The sequence below is a fragment of the Kogia breviceps genome, chromosome 13 (genome assembly GCF_026419965.1).
Source record: "Kogia breviceps isolate mKogBre1 chromosome 13, mKogBre1 haplotype 1, whole genome shotgun sequence".
Classification (NCBI taxonomy): domain Eukaryota; kingdom Metazoa; phylum Chordata; class Mammalia; order Artiodactyla; family Physeteridae; genus Kogia; species Kogia breviceps.
The window spans coordinates 59,313,057-59,339,155 of NC_081322.1; the positions used below are offsets into that span (position 1 = coordinate 59,313,057).

The 26,099-nt window shown below is 38.4% G+C and overlaps 1 protein-coding gene across 9 annotated transcripts in view; it reads left to right on the plus strand.

The window, feature by feature from the left end:
• Positions 1-26,099, plus strand: part of LAMA2 (laminin subunit alpha 2) — a 608,480-nt gene that overhangs the window by 572,994 nt on the left and 9,387 nt on the right. For all 9 annotated transcript variants that reach the window (XM_059083775.2, XM_059083777.2, XM_059083778.2 and 6 more), the window contains 8 exons: positions 1,588-1,708; positions 4,191-4,367; positions 8,000-8,148; positions 12,932-13,108; positions 13,348-13,516; positions 22,677-22,789; positions 23,111-23,300; positions 25,243-25,398. In XM_059083775.2, coding sequence (XP_058939758.1) covers positions 1,588-1,708; positions 4,191-4,367; positions 8,000-8,148; positions 12,932-13,108; positions 13,348-13,516; positions 22,677-22,789; positions 23,111-23,300; positions 25,243-25,398 — 1,252 coding nt within the window. The remainder of the gene's footprint in view (positions 1-1,587; positions 1,709-4,190; positions 4,368-7,999; positions 8,149-12,931; positions 13,109-13,347; positions 13,517-22,676; positions 22,790-23,110; positions 23,301-25,242; positions 25,399-26,099) is intronic.

Sequence of the window (26,099 nt, forward strand, 5' to 3'; positions counted from 1 at the left end):
TAAGCAAGATTCTCACTCTCCAGTTGGCATGTTTTTTGTAATAAGCAGCTGGCTGAACAGAAGGGGAAGACCTTGGGAACAAGTGGAAATGATCAAAGAAAATAAAACAGTCCCAGAGAGAGAGAAACAAATAGAACAAATACCCAGCATGACATAAATCACCTGATACACACTCCCAGGGTCTGATTTGCTTTCCTACCTGTTTGTCCTCATGTCATGTGTTTTTTATTAAGACAAAAAATGGAATCCTGCCATCACGGCACAGTGAGGAGAGAATTAATCATTATCCAAATAAATATAATATCTTGGTGTCGATTGGACAGTTTTTAGAGTTGCTTATTAACATCACAAAAAGTATTACTTTTTCTATTGTTGTTGACCTGCATTATTCAATATGGTAACCACTAGCCACAGTGGCTATTTAAATTTAAATTAAAGAAAAAAAATTTTTTAATGGAATTTCCCTGGTGGTCCAGTGGTTAAGACTCCATACTCCCAATGTAGGGAGCACGGGTTTGATCCCAGATCGGGGAATTAAGATCCTGCATGCCACATGGTGCCGCCAAAAAAATAAATAAATAACAATAAAAATTCAGTTTCTCATTGGCACAAGCTACTTTTCAAGTGCCAACAGCCATATATGGCTACTAATTACTGATTTGGACAATGCAGAAAAGAATATTTCCATCATCACAGAAAGTTCTACTGGACAGTGCTGCTATAGATGAAAGAGGTGTTATCACTATTAACATCCTGCTAGCTTATGTTTATTGAGCACTTACTACGTGCTAGCATGTTTATCCCTTTTTAAGAAGTAGTGAGCAAAAAGTAAACATTCAAGTGGCATTTAGGTACTGAAGCCATTTTCAACCTTATTGGAAAAATTAAATGTATGTTTCGTGACTTTGGTTGCTTGATTTTGTTACTGCTGCAATACAGAATAAGGACTTTAGGGTCAATCTGTAAACTTAATTTTAAAGTATCCTTTTTTTAGACTATGTAATCCAAAAGAATGTTTCTCAGGTTTTATTGGAATTAAAATCTTTAAAGAGAAATATGACATTATCTGATTCTTCAGCTAACCACCCCCCAAAAAACAGTCTCAATGAAAATATTATCTTTTCAAAATCAATGTTTCCAGATATTTTTTAAATTTTGAGCAAGATTTTATTTAACTTTGTCAGTATGTAGTTTGATTATGCTGTCCCATAATCAAAGGGCACAAGTTCTGCCCTTTGTTGGAAAAAAAGAAACACATCTCATTATGCATATGAAGCAGTTCATAAGAAATCAGTTAATTCCTGTACCTTGTATTTAAATGCAGTAGGTGAGATTATTTTTTTAAAGGAGAGGAAGAAGAACTACATAAAGACTCCTTGTGCAGGATCGTGCTCATATCCACTTATCCAACCAGTAGCTAATGGAAGCATAGTTTGTTGAGTGCGTGTGTGAGCGTGTGCACAGTCTGAGAGACGTGCCTGCCTGTGCAGCACTTTGCTCCATATGGCTTTCATCCACTAGGCACATACACTATACCGCCATTGCCCTAATGATATTGCTTTTGTTTTCCATTTAACTTTTCAACAGGCCGGAAGTAAATTTGAAGAAATATTCTGGCTGCCTCAAAGATATTGAAATTTCAAGAACTCCATATAATATACTTAGCAGCCCTGATTATGTTGGTGTTACCAAAGGATGTTCACTGGAGGTTGGTCTCTTCTTAATGACTTCCTAAATACATTCATATCGGATTTCACTTACTTAGGTTGGGTCTATTACAGGGACCAGTCCTTGTTAATATATTTTAAAGTCCTATTGACCCTAGTCTTAGCTATGCATAAATGATAAAGCAAGACTGAAGTACTTCTATAAGTTTTCATGATCAACTGAACTTAGGAGAACAGTATTATAGAGACCCCAAATTGTGAACCAGTTTCCCACATGTACAGCACTTCATAGCATGTATTTTTAATATTAATCTCTTTTCTGGTTCCTTCTTCCTTTCCCACACTACTTATCTCTTTTCCTCATTTTTGTCATCTATATTAGATTTAGTTTATCTTCAGGTATTTTATATAGCTTTATTAGCAGTCTTAAATTATTTTTCTGAAATGTGTTAGGAGTTTACACAAATAGCAAGTAATAGTCTACACCATGATCATTAGTGCATAGAATCTTGTTCACAGCTTAGAAGTCAAACCTCCTTTTCTTTGAAAATGGCACATAGTGGGAACCATCTACAGACTTAGCTTTGACGGGACTGTAAAGTCCCCCGTTATCAGGTATCTTCAGTATCTTTTCTTTATTGCCAAAGCAGCCCAGAAGCTTCCTGATACCACTTGACTATTTTGCACTGACTCTTCAGTAGAGGCTGACCCACAGGAGAGAGGAACACAGGTCACAGCTCTACTCTCTTATTATATCTGTAAACAAGATCCAACAGTCATCAGCAAATATTAGTAAACGTTTTATGGGAATTCTAAAAGTGATGAGTTTGTTTTAAAAAGAACATGTTAAATATATCATACTTACAAATTTTTAATTACCCTGATGTGACACAACTATTCATTTTAGCTGCTTCCTCCAATTAAGATTATGTTAAAGCATTGTGATAGGAGACGAAGGGATTTGGAGAAAAAGAAAAAGTAAATCGCCACTGAGCCACGAGGTTAAAGACTGAAACAGAACTTTCAGGATCTTCACTGTGCCTAGTTACAGTCTCCAAGTTGGAATTAGCCATAGATATCCACCCTGAGAAGCTTGGGAATGAGGAAAAAGGAAGTACATACAGAATCGAATCTCTAAGAATCCATACTAGCCTCTTTTTACTCAAAGTTTTAATCTTCCAAAGCCTAGCTGTCATCCATATGCAAAAGATATATACATGAGGATGGAAAACTGTCCAGAAAATGAATAGCCTGTATGTGTGGAAATGATGATTCTGTAAAGGCACTTTTCAATAACTGAGAGTTATTTGCAACTAAAATATGATGCAGAAAGTTCAATAGTTGATAAATATTGAAAAATCTGCACAGTAGTTTTATTTGAAGTATCCAAAATTCTATGATTTGAAAATTGGAATCAAAAACAGATTATACATCTTTACAACACATTTAACTGGGCCTCAAACACTGTGGAGGAAAATAACCTGCATTAAAGGATCCCTTGTGTTCACTCCAGCCAAATCCAGGACTTTTTAAATGAATGTTTTAAGCACTCTAAATGCCCGACTCCATGGGCGCGCTTAAATACGTCCTAGCACATTCATACAATGGAATGACCTCCTGCTATTAAAAGTGATGATGAGATCTGTGTTTACTGACAGAGAGATATCCTCCACATGTGAAGTGAGAAAGAGAAGTTACAAATGAACGTGCCTGTCATGATTCAGTTTAAATATAGACAGGAGGAGAGAGGAAGAGGGCAAGGTGTAAAAGATAAAGTGAGTGAATGAAAACATGCGTGCATGCATGCGTGAATGAATGGATTAGAAAAAGCTATATGCTTCTACACAGCTTTGGAATGGGGGTGATTTTTACTTTCTCCCTTTTGCACTTTGTTACCATTTAAAATGTTCCTGTTTAAATTTTATTATCAGCAAGGACAATGATACTACTTTCATTCTGAGAAGAAAACTAGACTAAGAAATATTTGGTTTATTTATTTTTAAGATATAGATTGTATCTGATTTTTTAAAAATTCCGCTAGAGTGTCTTTATATACTTGAGAGCAGCGAACATCTTTACCTTGGGCCTCTTCACTGAGGAAGAATGCAGACAGAGACCATGGTCAGACTCAGCTATAAAACATAAGCAGTTAGTTGGTAGATGGTATTCCAGGGATCAATTAGAGAGTTTTCAAGGGAGACTTAGCAAGACAGAATTAAACCAAAAGAAAATGTTACCTGTCAGTGATAATCTTTTATATTTCAAATCAAAAGTTCTAGAATAAAAGCAGAGGCCCAAATTTTTATATTAACTCAAACTGCTCAGAAAATTCAGTTACAGCCAGAAATAATATTTCTTTGGTTGCTCTTAAGCTCTCCATGTAACTGTGGGGTTTTATGTGTTCTAAAATGGCACTGTATTTCATACTAACGTTGAGTGCATTGAGGAGGGTGAGTGAGATGGAGAAATTAATTTAAATGTTCATTTCTAATGCTTTCTTCCCTTCTTTCCTTTTACCCAAAGAACGTTTACACAGTTAGCTTCCCGAAGCCTGGTTTTGTAGAGCTGTCCCCTGTGCCTGTTGATGTAGGAACAGAAATCAACCTGTCCTTCAGCACCAAGAATGAGTCTGGTATTATTCTCTTGGGAAGTGGAGGGACACCAGCGCCACCTAGGAGAAAACGAAGGCAAACTGGACAGGTACCCTCACACCTAGCTAATAATGCATTTTCCCTAATGCTTATATAAAATAATTATTTTATAGAGACTCAGGTGAAGCATTTACAGTTTATAAATTGTTTTTATATTTTTTGATTTGCATCATTTATTTCCACTATCATCTTCTTAGGACAATTATCTCCACTAGGATTTTCCTGTTGCTCAGTTCTAGGTGCAGACACACCTGTATTTACATCCATATTTCATATGGGTTTTGCATATATAAAGAGAGAAAGCTTAAAATACATTCACATGGTGTTAATCTTCTCTCTAAGTCCAATTTCCGACCAGATCTGTAGATAACCAGATGGAGTCCCTTACATTTAAATTTAAATTTAAATTTTTTTAGGATCAGCTTCCCATTTTCACTAGCTAATGTGATGCAGTCTGTTGGACCCTAACCTGCTGCACCCTCTCTGGACAGAGAGAAGGCAGAGAATGGACCTGGGCAGGAGAAGGTGAAGAGAACACAACCAACACAGGCATGGACACTAGTGACATTAAAATAAAGCCTACACAGTGTCTGCTTTGTAGGGTTGTGAGCTTTAGTTTTCATACCCCCTAGCCATTTGATTCTGTTAAAAGCTGTCTCTTAGTTGTCCTGATCTAGGCACCGTAACTCTTTACTGCATGGATATTCCTCCAATACTTTCAATCACATTTTTAAAGATATACATTTTTCCATTTAATCTCATTTTTCTCAGTGAAAGTGTTCTTAGGAATTACCAGTATGCCATGGCCAAAGCTCAGAGTGCTTTACAAATATAGCCTTAAATATGCATGCATTCTTGTAAATCAGGTTGTGTTGTTTGTGATTATATGTTCTTTAAAATCACTTTTAGCATTTAAAATTTAGTAATGGGTAGTCATATAATAATACTATTTTCTTCCCCCACAAAAAAAATAAACACTAAACAAAATATGGTTGACCCTTCAACAACACAAGTTTGAAGTGCACAGGTCCAGATATACACGGGTTTTATTCAATAGTAAATACAACAGTACCACACGATCCGAGGTTGGTTGAAACTGAGGATGCAGAACATCTGATACGGAGGAACTGCGTATAAGGAGGGCTGACTGTAATTTATACTCAGATTTTTGTGCGGAGGTTCAGCGCCCCGTGTTGTTCAAAGGTCAGCAGTATTGGCAAATAAAATCCAAAGATGCATTACCATGAATAATTTGCAATATCTCAGGAATACAAAGGTGGCTTGATATTAGACAATCTAAAATCATATAATCATTTTGATAAATGCAGAGAAAACTTGTGGTAAAACTTAACGAACATTCCTGATTAAAAACAATAACAAAAAAAGACTTGGTAAACTAAGAACAGGATGGGGCTTCTTGATAGGAAAACATTATAAACATTTTCTATGAAATCAAGCCCAAGAAAAGATGAATATTATCACTATATCAGTCTTAGCCAATACGATAACAAAAGAACAAGTAAATATAGTACAAGAACAAGTATATAATTTAAGAATAAATATAACAAAACAAAGGTAAGACCTATATGGAAAAAATTACAAAACTTATTGAAAAATTACATCAGACTACTTGTTAAAGTCAACATGTTAATGGAAAAACTCAGTGTTAAAAATATATCAGTTCTCCACAAAGTGATATGTAGATTCACCTTCAATGAAAATACCACCTTATCTTTTTGTAAATCAGGACAAGCTAATTCTAAAATTTATATCAAAGATCAAAAGCCCAAGATACTCCTGAAATAGAAGAATAAGTTGGTGGACTGTCCTAGCAGATATCAGCACATTAGAAGCTAGAGTTTTGAATCATGGGAGTATGGTGTTGATTCATGGCTAACTCTGTGTCAGTGGAACAGAACAGAGAGCCAAGTATAGATGGAAACAACATCTGGCAATAGGTGGCATTGCACATCATTAGGGAAAAAGTGGCCCTTTCAGTAAATGATTCTGGGGCAACTGGTTATCCATACAGAAAAAAATGAACTAACTTCTACTTCATGCCAGACAGAAAAATAAATTCCCAATGAATTAAAGCCTTACATATGAAAGGAAAAAAGTTTTAAAAGTTTAGAAGAAAATATAAAAGGATAACCTTTGACCTTAGGGAAGAAAAGGATTTCTTCGGGAAGAACAAAAACCAAAAAATATTTTTTGAAGAGTAGAGGGAGAAAAAGTGGTATTTTATCTCATTTTTGTACGATGCATAAGCTCTGAATAAATATCAAATATAACTGTTCTCTTAAAGCCTTTATCTTTTAATCATAAAAATAAAATTATTTTCTCACTGCTACAAATGATAAGTTAGTTATAATAAGAGGGCCAGATCAAATATTCTGAAATAGGTTTCACTACAGGATATGTGTTTCCTAGGTCACAGTCAAATAATTAAGCACCAGCCATCGTTTTCAGATTTCTCCTCATCAGAACTAAATAAATGGACTTGAGTCATCAGCTTTCAGGATAGTTCTTAAAATAAAACATGTTCCCATTAAAACAATTAAAATGAGAAAATATTAAGCACTATAGTACAAAGTAAATTAGAAATAACATGTTAATGTTTCAACATTTTAATGATAATGAGTATCTAGCTTTTAAAATCTCATTGTCAATGCTATCTGAAAGAGGAAACAATGTTAAACAGTTCACGTCTGTTGTAGAATCAATACTGGTTAAACGACATACTTTATTTTTCAAAGCTACCAGTTTTGGTACCCATAGGGTCATTTGTGATTATGTTCTGCTAAAGGGGTTTGAGAACTCAGTCAGCTAAAAAAATTTTAATTGAGTAGATGGCAGTTGCCCCTTTTGATGAATGGCGAGCACTAATCCAGATCCTCTGGCCATTTTGTGGTGGACAGGACGCGGCACAGACGATTTTGTTAAGTCATTGGAGACGTTATGATGTTTGAATGAAACCATCTCCACTCCCTCAGGTGACTCGCAGAGGACCAAGTGATCACCGAGTATCAGGTGCCACCCCCCTGCTCCACAAGAAAGGGAGCAAGCGTGGCGTCAGCTTTGGGGACAAGGACTGCATAAGCTCCCTGGGGTTCATAAACTGATCTCAAAACCATACTGTTTCTATAGTAACAGTGGCAAAAAGAAAGCAGTCCTGTTTGTGGATGAAAAATTGTCTTCCTTCTTTCTATATGTGGGAGACAAGTTACATGTTGATAGCAATCTATTCCACCAGCCTGGAGAACGAATTGAAATCTAAACACTCAAAATGCCGTGAGGTTGGGAGTCAGACCTCATTCCCAGAAGCTAGCTGTCCGTTTGTGAATATAAGGGAGAGGGATTTTATTGACACTCTTTATTTCCTGATGGGTTTTTTGAGTTAGAAGCCCAGTGCCAGCACAACTGTTCCTTTCAGCATTGCAAAGCTGCTTTGCAGAGACTGCTATGTTACTATCTCCACTTTCCACATCATCTAACAAGCAAAAATGGTAAATGATTAAAAAGCTACTTCCAGCTGCTTTAAATACTCTTTTTAAGAAAATACTGAGTCTTAACTTCTCAGGTAAGATCTCAGAGCGGATGAATACGCAGTTCTGTCAGGGAACTAAGCTAAGTCATAGATGAGACTCCTCTTTAATCTTCAATGACCATTTGCTTTTGCAGGCCTATTATGCGATATTCCTGAACAAGGGTCGTCTGGAAGTGCATCTCTCCACAGGGGCACGAACAATGAGGAAAATTGCCGTCAAACCAGAGCCGAGTCTGTTTCACGACGGGAGAGAACATTCTGTTCATGTAGAGAGAACTAGAGGGTAACAATAGTCCTAACGACTGACTGTACTGTCATAACTAACGTGAACTCCTTTGCTCGCCTTAGTCCTTTACTGGACCTTTGTGTGTATGGACATACGATGCATTGCAAAACTATCAAGTAGTTTAATTTCATCTTCTTTATATTTCATACTTCGGGAACCTCATTTCCCTTGACCCTTAGGAGTTTTGTTCTTAACGTTTTTATGCTAGGTGGTTCTCCTCTCCACCTTTGGAAAAACCAAGTGCATCTTCTGAAGCGTAGATAAGAAAACTCTCTCCCTCCTCACCTCTCAAATACTCTCTTCTCAAGTAGGGCATGCTCATGGTGAAACGCACAGAACAGCTCAGCTGGAGCCACCAGCCTTTGGCAGCTGCTGTTTCATTCAGGTTCCAAAGCAGTTATGGCAGCTGCTTAAAAATCTGTCACAGATACAGAGCGCGGCCGTGGCTGCAGGACCCACGGAGCACGGTTCTGTGCATGCCTCATCCCTGGCCCTCAACCCCCCCACCCCCCCACCCCCCCACCCCACCCCCGCCAAGGTGTGCTGGGTCCCTGTAGGACAGCTCCGTGAGGGAACAGAGTTGAGAGAGGGAAGGGAGAAGGCTGCTGTCCTGCCATCCGTGCACGGAGGCTGCCTTTCTGCAGATCCACCAGAGCACCTGCTTCCCAGCCCTGAGTCAGGGAATTGCTTATCAGTGTTATAAGCTGATTTCTCATTTCTTCAGAATGCTACAGTACTTCATACTTACATTATTGGGGAAGTCATTTGGTTTTTTTTTTTTTTCATCAAAATGTTGTATGACAACTCAGAGAGGTAATGAACTTAGAAGAACAATTAGAGAAAAAGAAAACAAAAACCCAGAGACTTCAGACCTCCAGACCCGCAATCCATTTATTAGACTGAAGACATAGAAGAGAACTGGAAATCAAATCTGATGAAACCTCAAAACACAGAGAATACTTTTAAACACAACAACAGTATGACTGTGTAGCAAAAGTTCAAGTAAGCAGATGTTATTCTGTACTTAAAGAGCTCCATTTTCTAATCATCCTCTTGTGTGGATAACAGTTTAAATAAGTAATAAGAATGCCTTGTCTTCTAAGTAAGTGATGAAGCTCTCCTTGGTTCATGTTTTTCTATTACCTAGAGCATTAGGTTGTGGGATGAACTGATACTAAGCCTTCTTGCAGAGTATCTTCTAACTGAGATGTTTAGAAACCATGATTAAGACAAATGAGGGATCAATATTTGGACAAACTAAGAATCTTTACTAATCTTATAGGCACATATTGCAGTCATGGTCTCTGAAGAGAAATGCAAACTGAATTTTCTCATTTGAATCTTAGGGAATGCTCTAGAATACTGACTTTACATGTCTTCTAGACTAGATTTCAGGTCCTTTGCCAAATGTTAGTCCTTCTCATTGTAGGAAAGACTTTCTGAAGTCTTTAAATTTTAAATAACTTCAAGAAGCAAATGCAGATCTGACAAATAGAGTTGACCAAAAAATCATCCAAATATGTTATTTTGTAGAGAAAGAATTCTGACATTCTCAAGTGCATTATGATGTTATGCTAAGGTGTCCTTTTAACAGTTGTCTCTTCAAGCAGGGTATTTTATTATGCCAGCTTCACAGCTGTTGGCCATCAATCCAACCTTTATTTGATTAAGCTCCGTGTATAGTGCATCCCCTGAAAACTGGTCATTCAGTTAATTGGCAATATAAACAAACAGTTTTACTATTCGCTGTTAATTAAGGGATAATGTATTGGACATATTAGTGGGTTGTCACTGCAGTTTGTGGCAAAGCAAGAACTCATTTGCACCATAATGTCTCATTCAGCACTCTGAGGTCAAAAAACAATCATCACCTATTTTAGGCGAGCACTTCAATTAACTGATTAACTAGAGATCATTAATGACCCTAAGAACATCTCCCAGAAACATATTTTAATACTTCATATCAACTCTATGGCATGCTCTGTGTCAAATACTAAACAAAGATTATGTCCTTTAGTCATTCTAAATGTGTGAGATCTGTATTAATATCCTTTCATCACAGATGAGGACATATTAACTAATTTGCCCAAAATCACATAGCTAGTAAATAACAGAGGCGGGATTTAAACCCAGATATACTTGACTTTAACACCCCCAATCTGTGCTCACCGGCTGTTTATTCTTACCCTTTTTGTGACCTCAGAGATTTGTATTACTTCATGTTGATTATGATACTCCTATTAACTTGGAAATATTTGCTTTCTTCCAACACTATTTAGACCATAAATGTCGATTGTTATTTCTTTTCTTAAAGCTCTGGATAAGATGGCAATTTTAATACCATTAATACCACCTCATAAAATCAATAGATTTTTACCAAATAGAGAGGCAAACTTTTCAATATTACTCTTGCCCTTTTCTCTCCCTCTCTGCCTCTCTTTACCCGTCGTCCCACATTCTCCCTCCTTTTCTACCCCTTTCTCTGCAAAAATTTCACTCCCTGCACTTTGGTATCTAATTTCCTAGTACTCCAGTGACCTCTGCCTTTTAAAACTGCTTGGCCCTCTGATCTTCCACCTGGAGTCCACCTCAGTGGCCGGTAGTTCTAACTGGATGAAAACAGTAAACCCTAAGAGCCTGGAGTAGACGTTTGGGCAAGTAGGTATTCTCCTCCGTGAAAGCATTCTTCACACAGGTACAGAATTAGGCTAAAGACCACAAAGTTGTAGCAAGTATTTCAGGAGTAATTTGAGGTTTCCAGAAAGGGATCATGGTTTGGACACTGCAACCCAAATATTTCTTTCTTACCATCAATTTTTAAAATTTCAGATTTTGTTTCTCATGTAAATTGCAAATATCAGGGCACTTCTCTTAATATCTTTTTACCACGTAAGCAATTCATTTGGTGGTGGTTTGAAAAAAATCTTAGATCAATATTCCATACAAATAGAATTTAAGTAATAAAATATTTAATTATCAAACTTCAAGAATCAACTATTGAAATTTTAAGGAAATTCAGCTGACCTATCACAATACTAATAGTAATGTAATGATTCTTATAATGCCTTTTGCACATAGTAAGTCCACAGTAAAGAGTTTTTGAATAAGTACTTTTTAAAAAGGAAATGCAGCAGAATCAGAGAGGACATGTAGGTAATATCCCTATTTACAAAGAACTAAATAAATGACCTAGATTTGATGCTCCTAGGATGTAAAATACAAACTGGATTCAGCTATAGTCTTCTAGCAATGCCCTTATTAAGTAATACAGACTCAGCACAATGCCTTAGTTAATGCTTTCCATGGTTTGAAATAGGTGTTCTTATCCTCATTTTGGATGTAAAATACAAACTGGATTCAGCTATAGTCTTCTAGCAACGCCCTTATTAAGTAATACAGACTCAGCACAATGCCTTAGTTAATGCTTTCCGTGGTTCGAAATAGGTGTTCTTATCCTCATTTTATAAATGAATGAAATGAGACTGAGCAACATTAAATAACTGGCCCAAGGTCACACAGCTAGTAAGCTTCCATACTAGTGCTTAATTCCAGTCTGTTCCTTCTGAAAGCTCAGGCTCATTCTACATCTCCACCCTATGATCCAGTAAGAAAGGATCATTGCTATGGTCCTTGGCCCAGAGTCTGGCAAAACATCAATGTATCATTTCCCCTATTTTGCCTTTGAAACTAAACCCAACCTGCTCCTCTACACCTCCTGAATAATGACATTTTGAGCCACAACAATATCTATTCTTTGTCTTATTCTCTTACATTCGAATTGTCCCAAAGTGGGCCAGTTGTTCAGTGCCATTTCAGAGCATCTTTGCCCTAGTTTATTGTTTCTAATTCTACATGTGGTTTTTCTTCTTTCTAAAATCAAGTAAAATGGCATTTTAGAACTGAGTTTTCCACCTAAGTATTTAGGGTTTTCTCCCCAGATGTGAAATAAGTTTTCAGTAATCCATTCATGATCCTAAGGCTGTTGACTAACACTTATGACTAAGAGCCCCATGCTGACTATTGGGACTAAAGTTTAAAACCTGCTTCTAGAACAAAAGAGAAAATGCCTTTGGTCATTTTCATCAGCAGAATTCTTTGTCTCCTGATTCTTTGCCCCAGGATCCACAGAGTGAATAAGTAGCCTGAGGTGCTCAGTTAGTAATGTGTGAGTTATCTCTCATAAGCAAATTAGGGAAATTAATGAAACAGCCACTAAGGAAAATCATGGCCGAGAACAGTGAGCATGGTGGTATTCTGGCCTGTGTCTTCTATTCAAAAGCCAGCAGCTACATTCTTTATAAAACATCCTGTAAGTGTTCGCTGTTGATTCCTGCAGTCTAAGCTCTCAGGAGTACAGTTTGTTCCCTAGCAAGAAGATAAGAGCCAGCACAAAGCAAGAAATAAAGAGCTAAACAAAACGTGACCCCATGCTGTGCTAAACCGACGGAGCCTCCTGCGGTTAGACATTACTACCCCTTACAGAAGCCTCTGCTCCACAGGCTCACGTGTAAGGCCGCTGTTGTCAACCACCACCAGAGGCTAGTGTTGCAGTTGCACCATTGCCTTGTTTCCGGAAACTCTCAAGGCGAGTTTACACGGGAGGCAGACGGACAAGATCCTGAGAAACTACTGTTTGCTTAGTGTCGAATCCCTAATCGTCAAATTTGGCCCTCTTAAAAGCTTCAGGAAGGAGGGGTGCGGGGTGGCAGGAAAGAGTTGGATTTCCGGTTGTGTTGGACGTTGTGTGTTTTATACTTGTTTATTTTCAATGTTTTATCAGCACCTTTACTGTTCAAGTTGATGAAGACAGAAGGCATGTGCAAAATCTGACAGTAGAACAGGCGATAGAAGTTAAAAAGCTTTTCGTCGGGGGTGCTCCACCTGAATTTCAACCTTCCCCACTCAGAAATATTCCTCCTTTTGAAGGCTGTATATGGAACCTTGTTATAAACTCTGTGTAAGTGAATCTCCTTGTTACTAATTTTTTTTTTTTTTTTTGGTATGAGCACCACTGTTGCATCTACACTATCCAAAACCATAGGGGGAAGGAAACGGTGAAGATCTTCAAGTTAGATTTTTGTTTTTTAATTGCACTGATGACCTTTAAAATGGGAAAGGGGAAATTTGATGTCATGGTAAGGAAGCAGGACAATGAAAAATAGGAGAAAGTATTGAATTTTAATTATATTCCCTTAGCCCTATGGACTTTGCACAGCCCGTATCCTTCAAAAATGCAGACATCGGTCGCTGTGCCCATCAGAAACCAACTGAGGATGAAGATGGAGCAGTTCCAGCTGAAACAGTTATCCAGCCAGAGCCAGTTCCCACCCCAGCCGTACCTGCACCCACCCCAGTTCTGGCACATGTAAGTGTTTATATCCCATTGCTTTCTCATTTTAACCCTGTGTTTTTAGTCATTTTCAGAACAAAGGTATTCAGGATATCTAGTATACTCTACTGCTAGAATTAGAGGAAGGGGTCACCTGTCTATGAAAACCTTTTCTCCTTACATCTTCCTTGGATTACTTTCTTTTATATATCTGTTCTCCTTTAATTTTCCTGTTTATAAAATGGTCATGTGTTTTCAGTTGAAAAGTTAGCACAGAAATGTCTACAGAATCAAGAATAAAACCCACCTACCATAGCACCACACAGAGGTAGCCATATTGATTTTCAGCCCCTTTTATTTGCATTTTGCATAGATCGCACATCATGCATACAATTTGGTATTCTGTTTTTTAAAACCAGTAATATATAATTAAAATTGTTTCTAAACATCATGCAAATGTGCATGTCTAATACGATTAAATGTGTATGTGTATATGTGTTTGTGTGACAGAGACACACACACAAAATATTTCATAGCACAGGAGGTAGTATATCCTTGATTAGAGTGTGGGTTCCAGAGTCAGACTGCCTGGGTTCAAATCCCAGCACTCTAACCTACCATCTGTATGAATGTGGGAAAGCTACTTGGCTATTCTATTCCCCTCAGTTTCCTCATCTGTACAATGAGTATAGTAACAACGCATATATCAGCGTCATTATGAGGATTTAAAAAAATGTTTGTTAAACCCCTAGCATATACTAAGCATTTAATAAATAGCATAATTACTATACAGTAATGATAATGACTGCTTTTTAACAATTTCCATTCAATATTATTGTAAGCTTCCTAAACAGCTGTGTAAAATATATACCATCATCCCATTTTTAGTTGAGTTCATAAGAATTAGCTAGCCTAAGTAATATACCCAGACACGGCCAGTAAGTGACAGGTTAGGAATTTTGATCCAGTGGGTCTGGTTATACAATCTGGTTCCTTATCACTGCAACATTTTGTGAAGCCAAATAATAATCTTTTAGGAAAACTGGCCATTTATTCCAAGCATCATTACCTCCTCTGTAAAATGTGGATATTACACCTACCTTGCCTGACGATGGGATTATTGTAAGAATCAAATGAGGTAATATATGTGGAAGTTCTTTGAAAAGTGGAAGAAGCACACACACATAGATACTGTGAGGAATCCCTGCATTTACTAAGTAACTATATAGTATGTGTCCAGTATTCTGACAGGCACTGTATATCCATTATTTCATTTGATTCTCACAAGCTATAGTTTTATTTATGTTTATTTATATCATTGGAAGTATTATTAGCCCCAGCTCACAGAAGAAAATACCTACAATCACACAGCACAGCTAGCAAGTGAAAGGCTATCAGTCACGTGGGGATTAGTTCAAGGAGTTGATTTTCTCCTAAGACCTCACTGAGATCTGCCACATGGATTTTAGAATGTTTCCTTAGCTCTTTCATAATGTGACCTTATGCTCGATTTCCCCCAGCAAAGGGAAGGCTAATGATCCTCCCTCCCTTCTGCTTCAGGTACTGTTCTCTAGACTGTTCTCCCTTATGTCTGTTCCCTGGACTCAGGAAAGTCTTTTCAACTGAAGAATTTTAAAACACCATGGTTAAACATTTTTGACCTTGGATCCAAATGTCCCTTTGGATTCTATAGAAAAGTGGATCCTAAATTCTGAACAACTGACTAAGAATTATAAATTGTAATTAGCAGAAGCCCTAGAGACCAGCTGGTCCAATTGCCATCTTAGTACATGAATCTTTTTATGTGATACTTGATGTGGACTAACAGCCTTTGCTTGAACATTCCATTGACAAGGATTTTCCAGTGTTATGATGAGGCAGGCTCTAGTTGTTAGAAAGCCATTGGTTATAATGAAGTAAAACTGTATCCCTATAGCCTCTACGTAATGATTGTGTTTCTGTAGCCAAACACATTATATCTTCTCTAACACCCCTTCAAGCATTTGAAAACAGCTAAGTGTTCTCCTTTCCCAGGCTGAATATTCCATTATCTCAAGCATTCTTAATTCTTAATGTCTAATTCCCATATCCACACTGATAATATTCTTACATTTGAAATATCTCTTTCAAAATATGGCACCTAGAATAGACCATACTACTCAAAATGGAGTGCCCAGTTCAGAGAACAGCAGAGTTCCTCCTTTCACTGGTCTGTCATCACATTCTACTAATACACCTAGAATACATATTCTAGAATACATATTCTACTAAAACATTAAATGTTTTAATGTTTTACACGGATGGATCATGCCGTTAGTTCATCATTAGGTACCATATTCGGTCAACCAAAACCTTGAGGGCCTTTGTACCACTTGAACTTCTCTTGAATCAGGTCCCTCCGCCAGTCCACATTGAATTGGTCTGGTTTATTGGTGAATAACACTGCTGGTACTCAGTGATCACCTTTCTTTTCTAAGTTGTGTTTCTAAAACACAAACTTTGTTTTATAGGGGGTCTCAAGCATATCCTTCTGTGGTTTCTAGAGATCTCATTTTTTCCCTTTTTCTGAAAACAAAGGTACTTTCCCATCTGGACTGGAGATGTTAACTCATTTAAGTTTTCTTATAACCTTCTGTCTTATTCCAGTTTCCATTTTCTCTCAGCAGTATATGTTTTAACTTCTCCAAAAAAGAGCATTCCACTTAGTAGATAAGACAAAAGCAAAAGAGAGGTTGAGTAGCAGTCCCGTGCATTGATACAGAAAGACTCATAGAACATCAGATCTCGCCCATTATAATTATTTATGACTATGTGGTCAAAATGACATATTTTAGAATTTTTCATCTCCATTGGACTGTACTGTATTTTCAGGGTTTCAGATCATGAAACCATACATATCTCTTCTTTTAATCTGATTTCTTTCCCTTATCTTCATTCTTTATTTTTTGTGTGTGTGGAGAGAAGTGTCGGCTTTTTAAAGGCTACTTAAAGGTTTGACAATTATTTCATGACAAATATTTATTAAAATGGCTACTAAATGCAAAGATGAATAAGACATTTATGACATTTATTTTATGACAAATATTTATTAAGAGCCTACCAGAGAAAGAGAAACTGAGAGACATATTTGAGAAAGTAGACATTAACATAAATAACACAGTAAGCAAATATGTGTAGAGGTCAGTCAGGATAAATGCCTATTTAATATGGGCTGCAAACACAACCTGCTAGCTTCCAAGACGGACAGTTAGAAGCATGGCAGGGGACACCGTTAAACTCCATCCAAACAAAATGGGTAGTGGTACCTAGAAGTGTGAAAACAGGTCCATAAAATGCAAATTTTAATATGCCAACATACTCTTATACTTACAATCTTTCAATTGAAACAATATAAAATGAGGACGACGTACTTATGACATTATGTTAAGTGGGGAAAACAGGATATAAAACTCTGTATACTGCATAATCATGTCTATATCAATAGCTAGAAAAATGCATAAGAAAAACCTTTCCAAGAAATGCATCAGATGCTAACAGCAGAGGTATATGGTCCAGAGATGATTTTCATCATTTCAAAAAAAATTCTTAAATGTGTTTCGCTTTCATAAATGTTTAAAAAGATAATTAAAAGCAGCAGTCTTTCAACCTTAATTCCTCCACAACATCCATTTATATGGCTGATTTCTTCACTGAGGAAGAGGGACATGGTGCGTGATCCCCTCTCAGCTCCTTTGCGTTGAGAGTCACTGAGGAAATAAACTGGGTCTTTCATCCAAGTTATCCACGATACGGGTCTGCCTGCCTGTCTTGGTATATAACCCACCTACCTTTACTCAGTGAACTCAGGGGGGCTCACTGAATAACTTACTGTCCTCTCTAAATGTAAGTAAACTCATTGAAAAATGAGGATAATATCTACCCTGAGGGTTATCATGGACTAAATTATACACTGTGTGCAAAGCACCCGGCACCATGCCCGGCTCACAGTAACACTCCACCATTCTTCTAAGGGAACAAGTTAGTTTAACCTTTCACACTGTTTGTTAGGGTGAGATCAAGCGCTAGGAAAAGGAGGGTGAGCATTCCTTTTCAAACAAACTCCAACACGATATCGTTATTGTCTCTCAAGTCTCCTATCATTTTCAATTCTCACCATTTTCTTTTCTTTTTTTAAAATCAGAATTCAGCATTTTAAGAGTTAAGACTTACACATTAATTCCATATTAATGTGTTTCTTACTTGTTCTAGCACAGTTGACAGAAACCCTCTCCTATTCTCAGTTCCTTTAGTTTTCTTCTTTACGCCATCGCACCCCTCCCCACCAGCAATTTACAGCAACAGGACGACATTCACTCTCCTCCAAGGCAATTTAAGAGTATCTTGAGAAAGCCCTGCCCTGTGAAATGGATTATGTCTATCCTATTATTAATACATGCCAGAACATCATAGATCAGAGAGCATATTTGATGCGTATTATCTCATTTGATAGTATGGTAGCCTGTCTTCTCTTTATACTTTTATTCTTCAGCCCATTTAGAGCTGGATAAAACATTTCTACAGGTTATATTTGCGGCTGTTTCTCGTGGAGGACTGGAGGGATTAAGAGTGTGGACTTCTAGTATTACAGAAAATTGTCAAAATGTGACAGGTTCTCAGCAGGTATATATGGCGTTTATACCAAGTCTTTACTACCAGCATGGCCTGTGTGGATTTGTGTACAGTAAGCTGGCTGCATGTTTTTTGGGTTTTTTTTTTTTACTTGAAGTTTATTGGAAAGTTGAACTTTGAACTTCACATTTTAAAACGTGAATAACTAAGAAGAGCAGCATAAACAGCCGTGAAGAGTCCCTGTGCTGTTTGGGGCTCTTGGGGAGTTGGGGGAAAGAAGTGAGCAGAGAAGGAAAGAAGAGCGCAAAGGGAAAGCTCTTCCTCCAGCTGATTGAATGCTGTGATTTTAAAAGCTAAGTCCAGTCCCGGCCAAAGGATAAATCAATTGGATACTGATATGTATTTAAAGGGGAAACATACATTTTCCATACTGCAAAGAATTACTGTTCAGGCATTAGTGTGTAAATAGTGGCGCAAATGCCCACTACTTAGCAAAAAAGCTTATGTGCAGGGAGTTAACATAACTCAGTTTCTCAGTAAACAGCTTGAATAGGGATTTTGTGTTTCAGAATATTAAAGTCAGTGCCGTAAAAAGTATCTTCCGCTCAGTATTCATGCCGAAAGAAGAGCATCACAAAGAGGCACCCAACTTCGCAGATGTCATTTTAACCCACATTTGTTAGATTTTTGACTCATGAAAGAAGAAAATGATGCTATTTAAAATTAATTTTCTATTGAAGTATAGTTGAGTTACAATATTACATTATTTTCAGGTGTACAGCATGGTGAACCAGTATTTTTGCAGATTATACTCCAATGATGCAATTTTTATATCATTCATCATTTGGTGCTTTCAAGAACAGAGATGCCAGTTTTGATCAATGCAACTGAAGTCTCTACTCTGCACCAATCTAGAGTCAAGGAAGGCTTATCCACCAATCATATGCCATCCTGAATCCAATAACTCATTTCCAAATGTCAGCCAACAATCAGCAGTCGGAAATGACCATGCTTTAGTCTGATCTGAAATTAATTAACAATATGAAGGTGAAAATGTTAAGCTCCATTACTAACCTGTGGCTCTACCCACTTGCCTAAACACGGCTATGGGCAGCATGGCTTCCTTCAGCATCCTCTCCAGCTGTGTCCTTGTTCTCACCAACAGGTGCAGGGCCACATTTAGACTGCCTACATCTTGTCACCTGCCAAGCAGAGACAAATAAGGAGCAAGCACATCCTGTCCTCTCCTATTTTCCCCCATATGTACTTTAAAGAGTCCCCACAAGGTGGCAGGATTGTAACATGCTGAGATTGATGAGCCACTGCTATTTGTATTATTGTTTTAACACATTTCAGAGATCAGTGTTTCCAAAATAACACAGGTCATGTATCCCATCCATAAAGACGATGCCTCCCCTCCAGCTCACACTGGCTTGGAGGAGGACGATTCATCTTGCAACAGCCATTCTTTAAAGGTTCCTTAAAATTAACCTCATTAGAAGACCCTTCCTCTTAGCTTAGATTTCTATGGGAAGCAGGGTTGAAAATGCATTAATGACAAGATCATTTTATTCTCGTGAAACCTTGGGGCATTTTCTATTCCATCTCACATGGTCCCTCTTTAAAATGCTATTCGAAGGAAAGAGCTGCTTGACTGGCCAGGTGAGGAGCTCCACCCTCTGAGGGGTGTGAGGGACAAGGAAGAGGAGGCACAAGAGGCAAACCTGCTGGGAATGTCGGGCCTGGTTTCAGATCCACCCGTGGCAAAGTGATGCAAAGCAGACACTACATCCTGCCTCCCCTTAACCAAGTGAGAGGAGACATCTAGGCTCGCACCAAAAACATTACCAGATTAGAGAATTGTTGGAGAATTCTCTTCCCATTTAAATCCTAAAGTAGACACACAGAAAATCCTCTACACTGGAACCTCTCTGTCCTCTTTCAACTGCCAGTTTTATAAAGGAAGGTGATAGTTTATTTAAACTGTTTCCATAATATCCATCCCATTGCAAATTGATGACAGTAAATGTCAACTCGGATGTCCTTAAAGAACAATGAACTCACATAACGGCTTTATACTTTGAGTTTACCTAATAGAGTGATGCATTTGTTATGACTCTCTTCTATAAAACTGGCCAATCTGAGAACACAGTTTTATTAGCCACTGTTTCCACCTGCTTCTCAGGATCCACCTGTTGTCAAAGTGAAGCAGAGGCCTCTCCGGGGAACACTGCTCTTCCTAAATTTCAAGTGGGTGTACTATGTAACGCTTCTAAACAGAACCCTTACAAAGTCAAAGGTTTTTCTAAAACAATGTAAGCAGGGCCTTTTTCATCTAGAAAATCTGATTAACATGTAGCAGAGCTGCTCAGCTCAAGACCGGTGTTGGAAATCACGTGTCCAGTCCACCAGCAAGCAAGGTTAGCATGGCGTTCAGGCCACAATGCCCCAAACATGTACAGACAAAAGGTCTCCACGACAAATAGCTGCTACCAATAAAAGACCTACTCTTTACAATAGCCACTTTGATAATTTTAAAAATTACATTAGAAAAGTTCTTTTATATTAACATATATAGTAGCCACTAGACAATGTTAACAATCACACGGAAATAACCTGCTGGGGGTTTCCTTTTAGGCTACACATTATAGTTCCCTAATTCCTCCACATCCAGTGACCTTTTCAATCCCTCAGTTTTCAGAGCAGAGGGTTTAGAGATATTTTAGCTAAATTCTGCCCCTGATGGACTCCCAGCAGGTTGGATTCTCTTCGAGATTTCTGAGGAGGACTGCAGGCTACTTACGTGTGTTGTGATGGTCCTCTCTACAGGAAATATTGTGAGAGGTTGATAAATGATCCCAGTTCTATTAATAGCATCATTGAAGGCTGAGACATTAAGCTACCAAGGCCTTTCCATTTGGGCTCTTTTTGCAGTCGGGGTAATCAGAAAGGTGCCACGTGTTGATCCCAAGAGAGGCCCATTCAGCTGTGTGAATAAATAGCATGTTCCTGTTCTACCCGCTGGGTTTTTGCATATCCGTGTGAATTTCAGCCACAGTCTGCTCTTTGTAACTGACCATCTCCTGGGAAGCAAGAAGGGAAATACTTCCATAAAGCCCAATTTTACAGCATTTCAAAACACTTAAAGCTTTTTACCTGCTGTGGCAGAGTGCTCCATTTGACTAAGCTCAAGAGAAAAGAGGGCAAGGCTTTGCCTCATCAAGTAAAAATTTCCTGTGCGTGGATGAGTCATCTCCAAGGTACACCCTGGGAAGAGCGTGCCTTGGGCTGTTTGGGAACCTCTGCTGAGTCAGCGGTGCACTGGGGCAGTGGCCCATCCAGAGCTATTAAGTGCAGATCTTTAAAAACAGATGTGTTGTTGAGAGCAGGCAGGTTATTTATTTTCTCATGTACTTTGTGTTGTAAAAGACTTCTTAAGCAGCTTGTACTTGGAGCTATTTTGTGAAAACAGAGACCAAGGAAAGGAATTGTGGTTTTGGTAATTTGAGGAGCCTGGATTAACTACTAAGCTGAGGGTTACAGTAGCCAAGTAAGGTCTACCCAGTCAGGTCTGGCTACGTAATTGGCAGGGCCCAGAGCCAAGTGAAAATGCAGGGTACCTTGTTCAAAAATTATTAAGAATTTTGGGGCTTCCCTGGTGGCGCAGTGGTTGAGAGTCCGCCTGCCGATGCAGGGAACACGGGTTCGTGCCCCGGTCCGGGAAGATCCCACGTGCCGTGGAGCGGCTGGGCCCGTGAGCCATGGCCGCTGAGCCTGCGCGTCCAGAGCCTGTGCTCCGCAACGGGAGAGGCCACAACAGTGAGAGGCCCGCGTACTGCAAAAAAAAAAAAAAAAAATTATTATTAAGAATTTCAAAGTGGTGACAGCAGAGCATTAAGCTCAGTGACTACACAGGAAGCCTGCCTCTGAAGCTGGCCCTGCAGCGAGCTCTACCTTGTAAGCACCCTAGGAAGTTGATCTTTGAACAGTGGCAGCTGAAATGGTGTACGGCAGGTTACATTAAAAGTGTGCCGGGTTGCCTAGCAACGGGCTAAGCCTGAATGGGCTGACTTGCGAGTCGAGATACGCCAGCTTGAAAGTCTAAATTCATGGAAACCTTCTAGCACCCATAATTTTCAAGAAAAAAAGTAAGACGGTGGGAGAGAGAAATGGGGAGGACAATAAGGACACATTTTTCTACTCTTGTAACCCAGTGGCAAGTTTGTCATTTTCCCTGTTCAATCTTCTAACGATATAACTCTTCATAAATGAAGTAAAAGTGAGAAGGAAATTCCAGTTTTCTCAGAAATATAAACAATAGATCTTCTCAAAGGATAATGAAAACACGCATTAATCAATTAATATTTTTGAGCACCATTCCTTTGGCAATGCAAAGGTGCAGCATAAATAGTAAGTACCTACTATGTAGTAGAACACAGAGATGAATAAGAGACAGCTTTCATTTCTAAGGAACTTAAACGAGATTTTGTGAGAACATTAAAATATAAGAAAACATTAGACAGCAGCATTACAGTTTTAAAGAATGGAGTCCAAAATCTCTGCTCCTTCTCTCCTTGGTATTTTACAGGGTCCTTGCGCTGCAGAATCGGAACCAGCTCTCCTGATAGGGAGCAAACAGTTTGGGCTTTCGAGAAACAGTCACATTGCAATTGCATTTGATGACAGCAAAGTTAAAAACCGGTATGATTTATTCTGAGATATTAGACAAGAACCGATACATGGAAGTACTAAATATTTGTTTATTCAAGTTTAATTAACTATGTTTATTAATAAATGAGGTGAGCTGTTTTAGTTCACTGAGTACTGTAAAGAATAGAATTATATCAATATTTGTCTGAGCCTGAGAAGCCAGTTTAGGAACTCAGCAGACCTGGACAGTCCTCACCTTGGAAAAGGTTTTGCTATCCTTTATGAAAAAGCACCATGAGCAGATGCCACTCTATTCCTAGAATAAGAACGTTCTTATTCTTCTGTGTTACTTCGCATACTCTTATTTCACAGTCTCACCATTGAATGTGAAGTGCGAACCGAAGCTGAATCAGGCTTGCTCTTTTACATGGCCCGGGTCAATCATGCTGATTTTGCTACAGTGCAGCTGAGAAATGGATTGCCCTACTTCAGTTATGACTTGGGAAGCGGTGACACCAACACCATGATCCCCACCAAAATCAATGATGGCCACTGGCACAAGGTAATAGTCCCCAGGATGTTGGCAGTACCCTACGAGGGGCTTACTGGGTGGCAGCCATCGGCATTCCCCTGGTGCCAGTATTATCTCGCCAGTGCAGACACTGACTCCGGCGCTACCGGAATGTGGCCGAGGCTAAAAATAAAGTAAGTGCCGTATACGACTGCCCAACCTTGCAAAATGTGATCAAACCTGGGTAGGTTTATAGTGGACCACTTACATGCCTCATCAGGGTACTATAAGATTCCATCATTGCTGTACATCTGTGGTTCCCAAACATCTGTCCACAAACTAGAGCCAGGCAATTGAAGGCATTTCCAATACTCTAAGTAAGTATTATTATTATGGGACAATGGAGTGTGTTAATCATAAAGCTCTATGTATTCAATTTAAAGGAATAATATTTATTCTAAGATTATATTTTCCTATTTTTAAAGTGCTAAAATAACCTCTCTTTATGAAATATTTGACCAACTTAAAACCTGGCAACACTAAAATGGGCCCTATGGCTGCTTACCCCCCCCCCCCCCCGCTCTCCCACCCCATAGTGGTCTGAGCACACCAAGAGTCTGAGAATCTGCTACCTCATGTTTAAAGGCCTCTGGGGTATCATTTCCACCAACAGTCATTTGGAACAACGTTTTAAATGTTGGCCTTACACCCAGAAGCTGGTACTGTTATGGGCACAGAAGGCTCACCTGCCAGCTTACTGTCCTCTTTGGCATGACTGCAAGTAGATAAGATACTGCCTGATTAAAATGAAAACTCGAAATTTGTCTCTGCACCTGTGGTAGCCTATCAAGTAAAGCTTCCCTAGGTGGACGAATTTAATGTTTAATTTTTAGAGTAAGATATTATTAGATATTGGATTTTATATATTAACATATATGGACTTGGCGTATCATATAGAAAGCCAAGGAACCTGATAAAATATAATATCAATGCAAAGTCAACTAATTTGTTAACTAGACGTAAGAAATTTTCTAGGGAGCTTATGACTAGCAAATACTTTATGCAGGAGCTCTCATTAAGGTTTATTCTCATCTCTGTCTAATAGCATAATAAATATGACACTTGAGAAAAAGACATATTGTTGGGCTACAATGAGGCTGGGATTACGCTAAGTAGCCAAATTAAGGAGGGATTTTATCCTTGCAGGTTTTTAGAAAATTATTTCTGAAACCAGAATAGATCAGTGTAAAATAAGGTCTTAAATTACTCTAATCCTGATGTAGATTCGTTTTTAAACCATTATTGTACTCCAGCATTTCAAAGGGTTACATGCTCCTTTTCCTAAATTCAGACTCAAGGATTTTATGCTCAAGCTAGTCTCCACACTTTTTATTTCACTCTGCCCCAGAAAATAATTCAATCCACCGCTGTCATTTCAGCCCAGTCAGCCTTCCATCTTTCTCCCTGACTCTGTACTAATCAGCTGTTGCAGAAATGGCAGTGCAGCCCGGATGCACTGCATTCCTGCAATTCTGCACGAGAAGTGCCTCTTAAGCAGAGGGATGTAGCATATCTGAAATTGTGCTGGGGAGACCAGGCTTTGCTCAATCAAACCAATGAACTTTTGAAATTGGACATGAATTTTGCAGCCCAATTAATTCATGACAGGGCTCTCAATCAGCAAGTTTCCTTATGACAAGCATACCTCTTGATACAGATGCTCACTTGGCAACTACAGAAGAGTCTTCAATCTAAAACTCACCCAGGAAGATTTTCTCCTCTTTTGGAGATGGTACTAATGGAAAAGACAGACTTTGAGACATTCTGTAAACAGATTTAATTTCACTTACACTATGGGTTTAGCTACATATTAGGCACTCAGTAAGTTGTTTCACTTTTTCCTAAGGAATATCCTAAAAGTTCTTATGTTTTATACTCTGCATATTTGAAATTTATCTATGATTGGTATTAATGACTCCTCTTCTTTTGGTAGATTAAGATTATTCGAATTAAGAAAGAAGGAGTTATTTATGTAGACGGTGCCTCCAACAGAACCATCAGTCCCAAGAAAGCTGATATTCTGGATGTTGTGGGAATGCTGTATATTGGCGGGCTACCCATTAACTACACTACCCGAAGAATTGGTCCAGTAAGTGTCTAATTTGTTTCTTTGTGGCCTAAATAGCTGCCTGAGTCATGAATGTATTTTGAATTATTAGGTCACGTTGGCCCACGACCAATTATAGATGAATAGGAAATCATCTTTTCTGAGAAGTGACAAATTTTCTAGACAGATCTGACTATGAGAGGCAATATTACAAAACAGAGTGTGGACCCTGGAGCCAGACTCCCTTGCTTTGAATACGTGCTTAACTGTTAAGTAGCTGTGTGATCGTGAGCACGTTACTTAATTTTTCTTTGACAAAGTTCCCTCTTTTGTAAAATAGTTTAATAAATAATACCAAACAAGCAAGGTTGCTGGAAAGATTAAATGAGGTAATATATTTAAAGTGCTTGGAAAAATACCAAGTATATAGAAAGCACTAAGCCAACCAGGAAGATGATAATGATGATATTGATGGTATTGTTTCAGGACTAGAGATTTAGCAAATATTGAGAGATGCAGTATCTAGAGCAGTGATCCCCAACCTTTTTGACACCAGGGACCAGTTTTGTGGAAGACAGTTTTGCCACAGACCCGGGGCGGGGAGGTAGAGTGGCACAGGGTGGTTTGGGGATGATTCATTTGCATAAATTACATTCATTTGCATAAATGCATTACATTTATTGTGCACTTTATTTCTATTATTATTACATTGTAATGTATAATGAAATAATTATACAACTCAC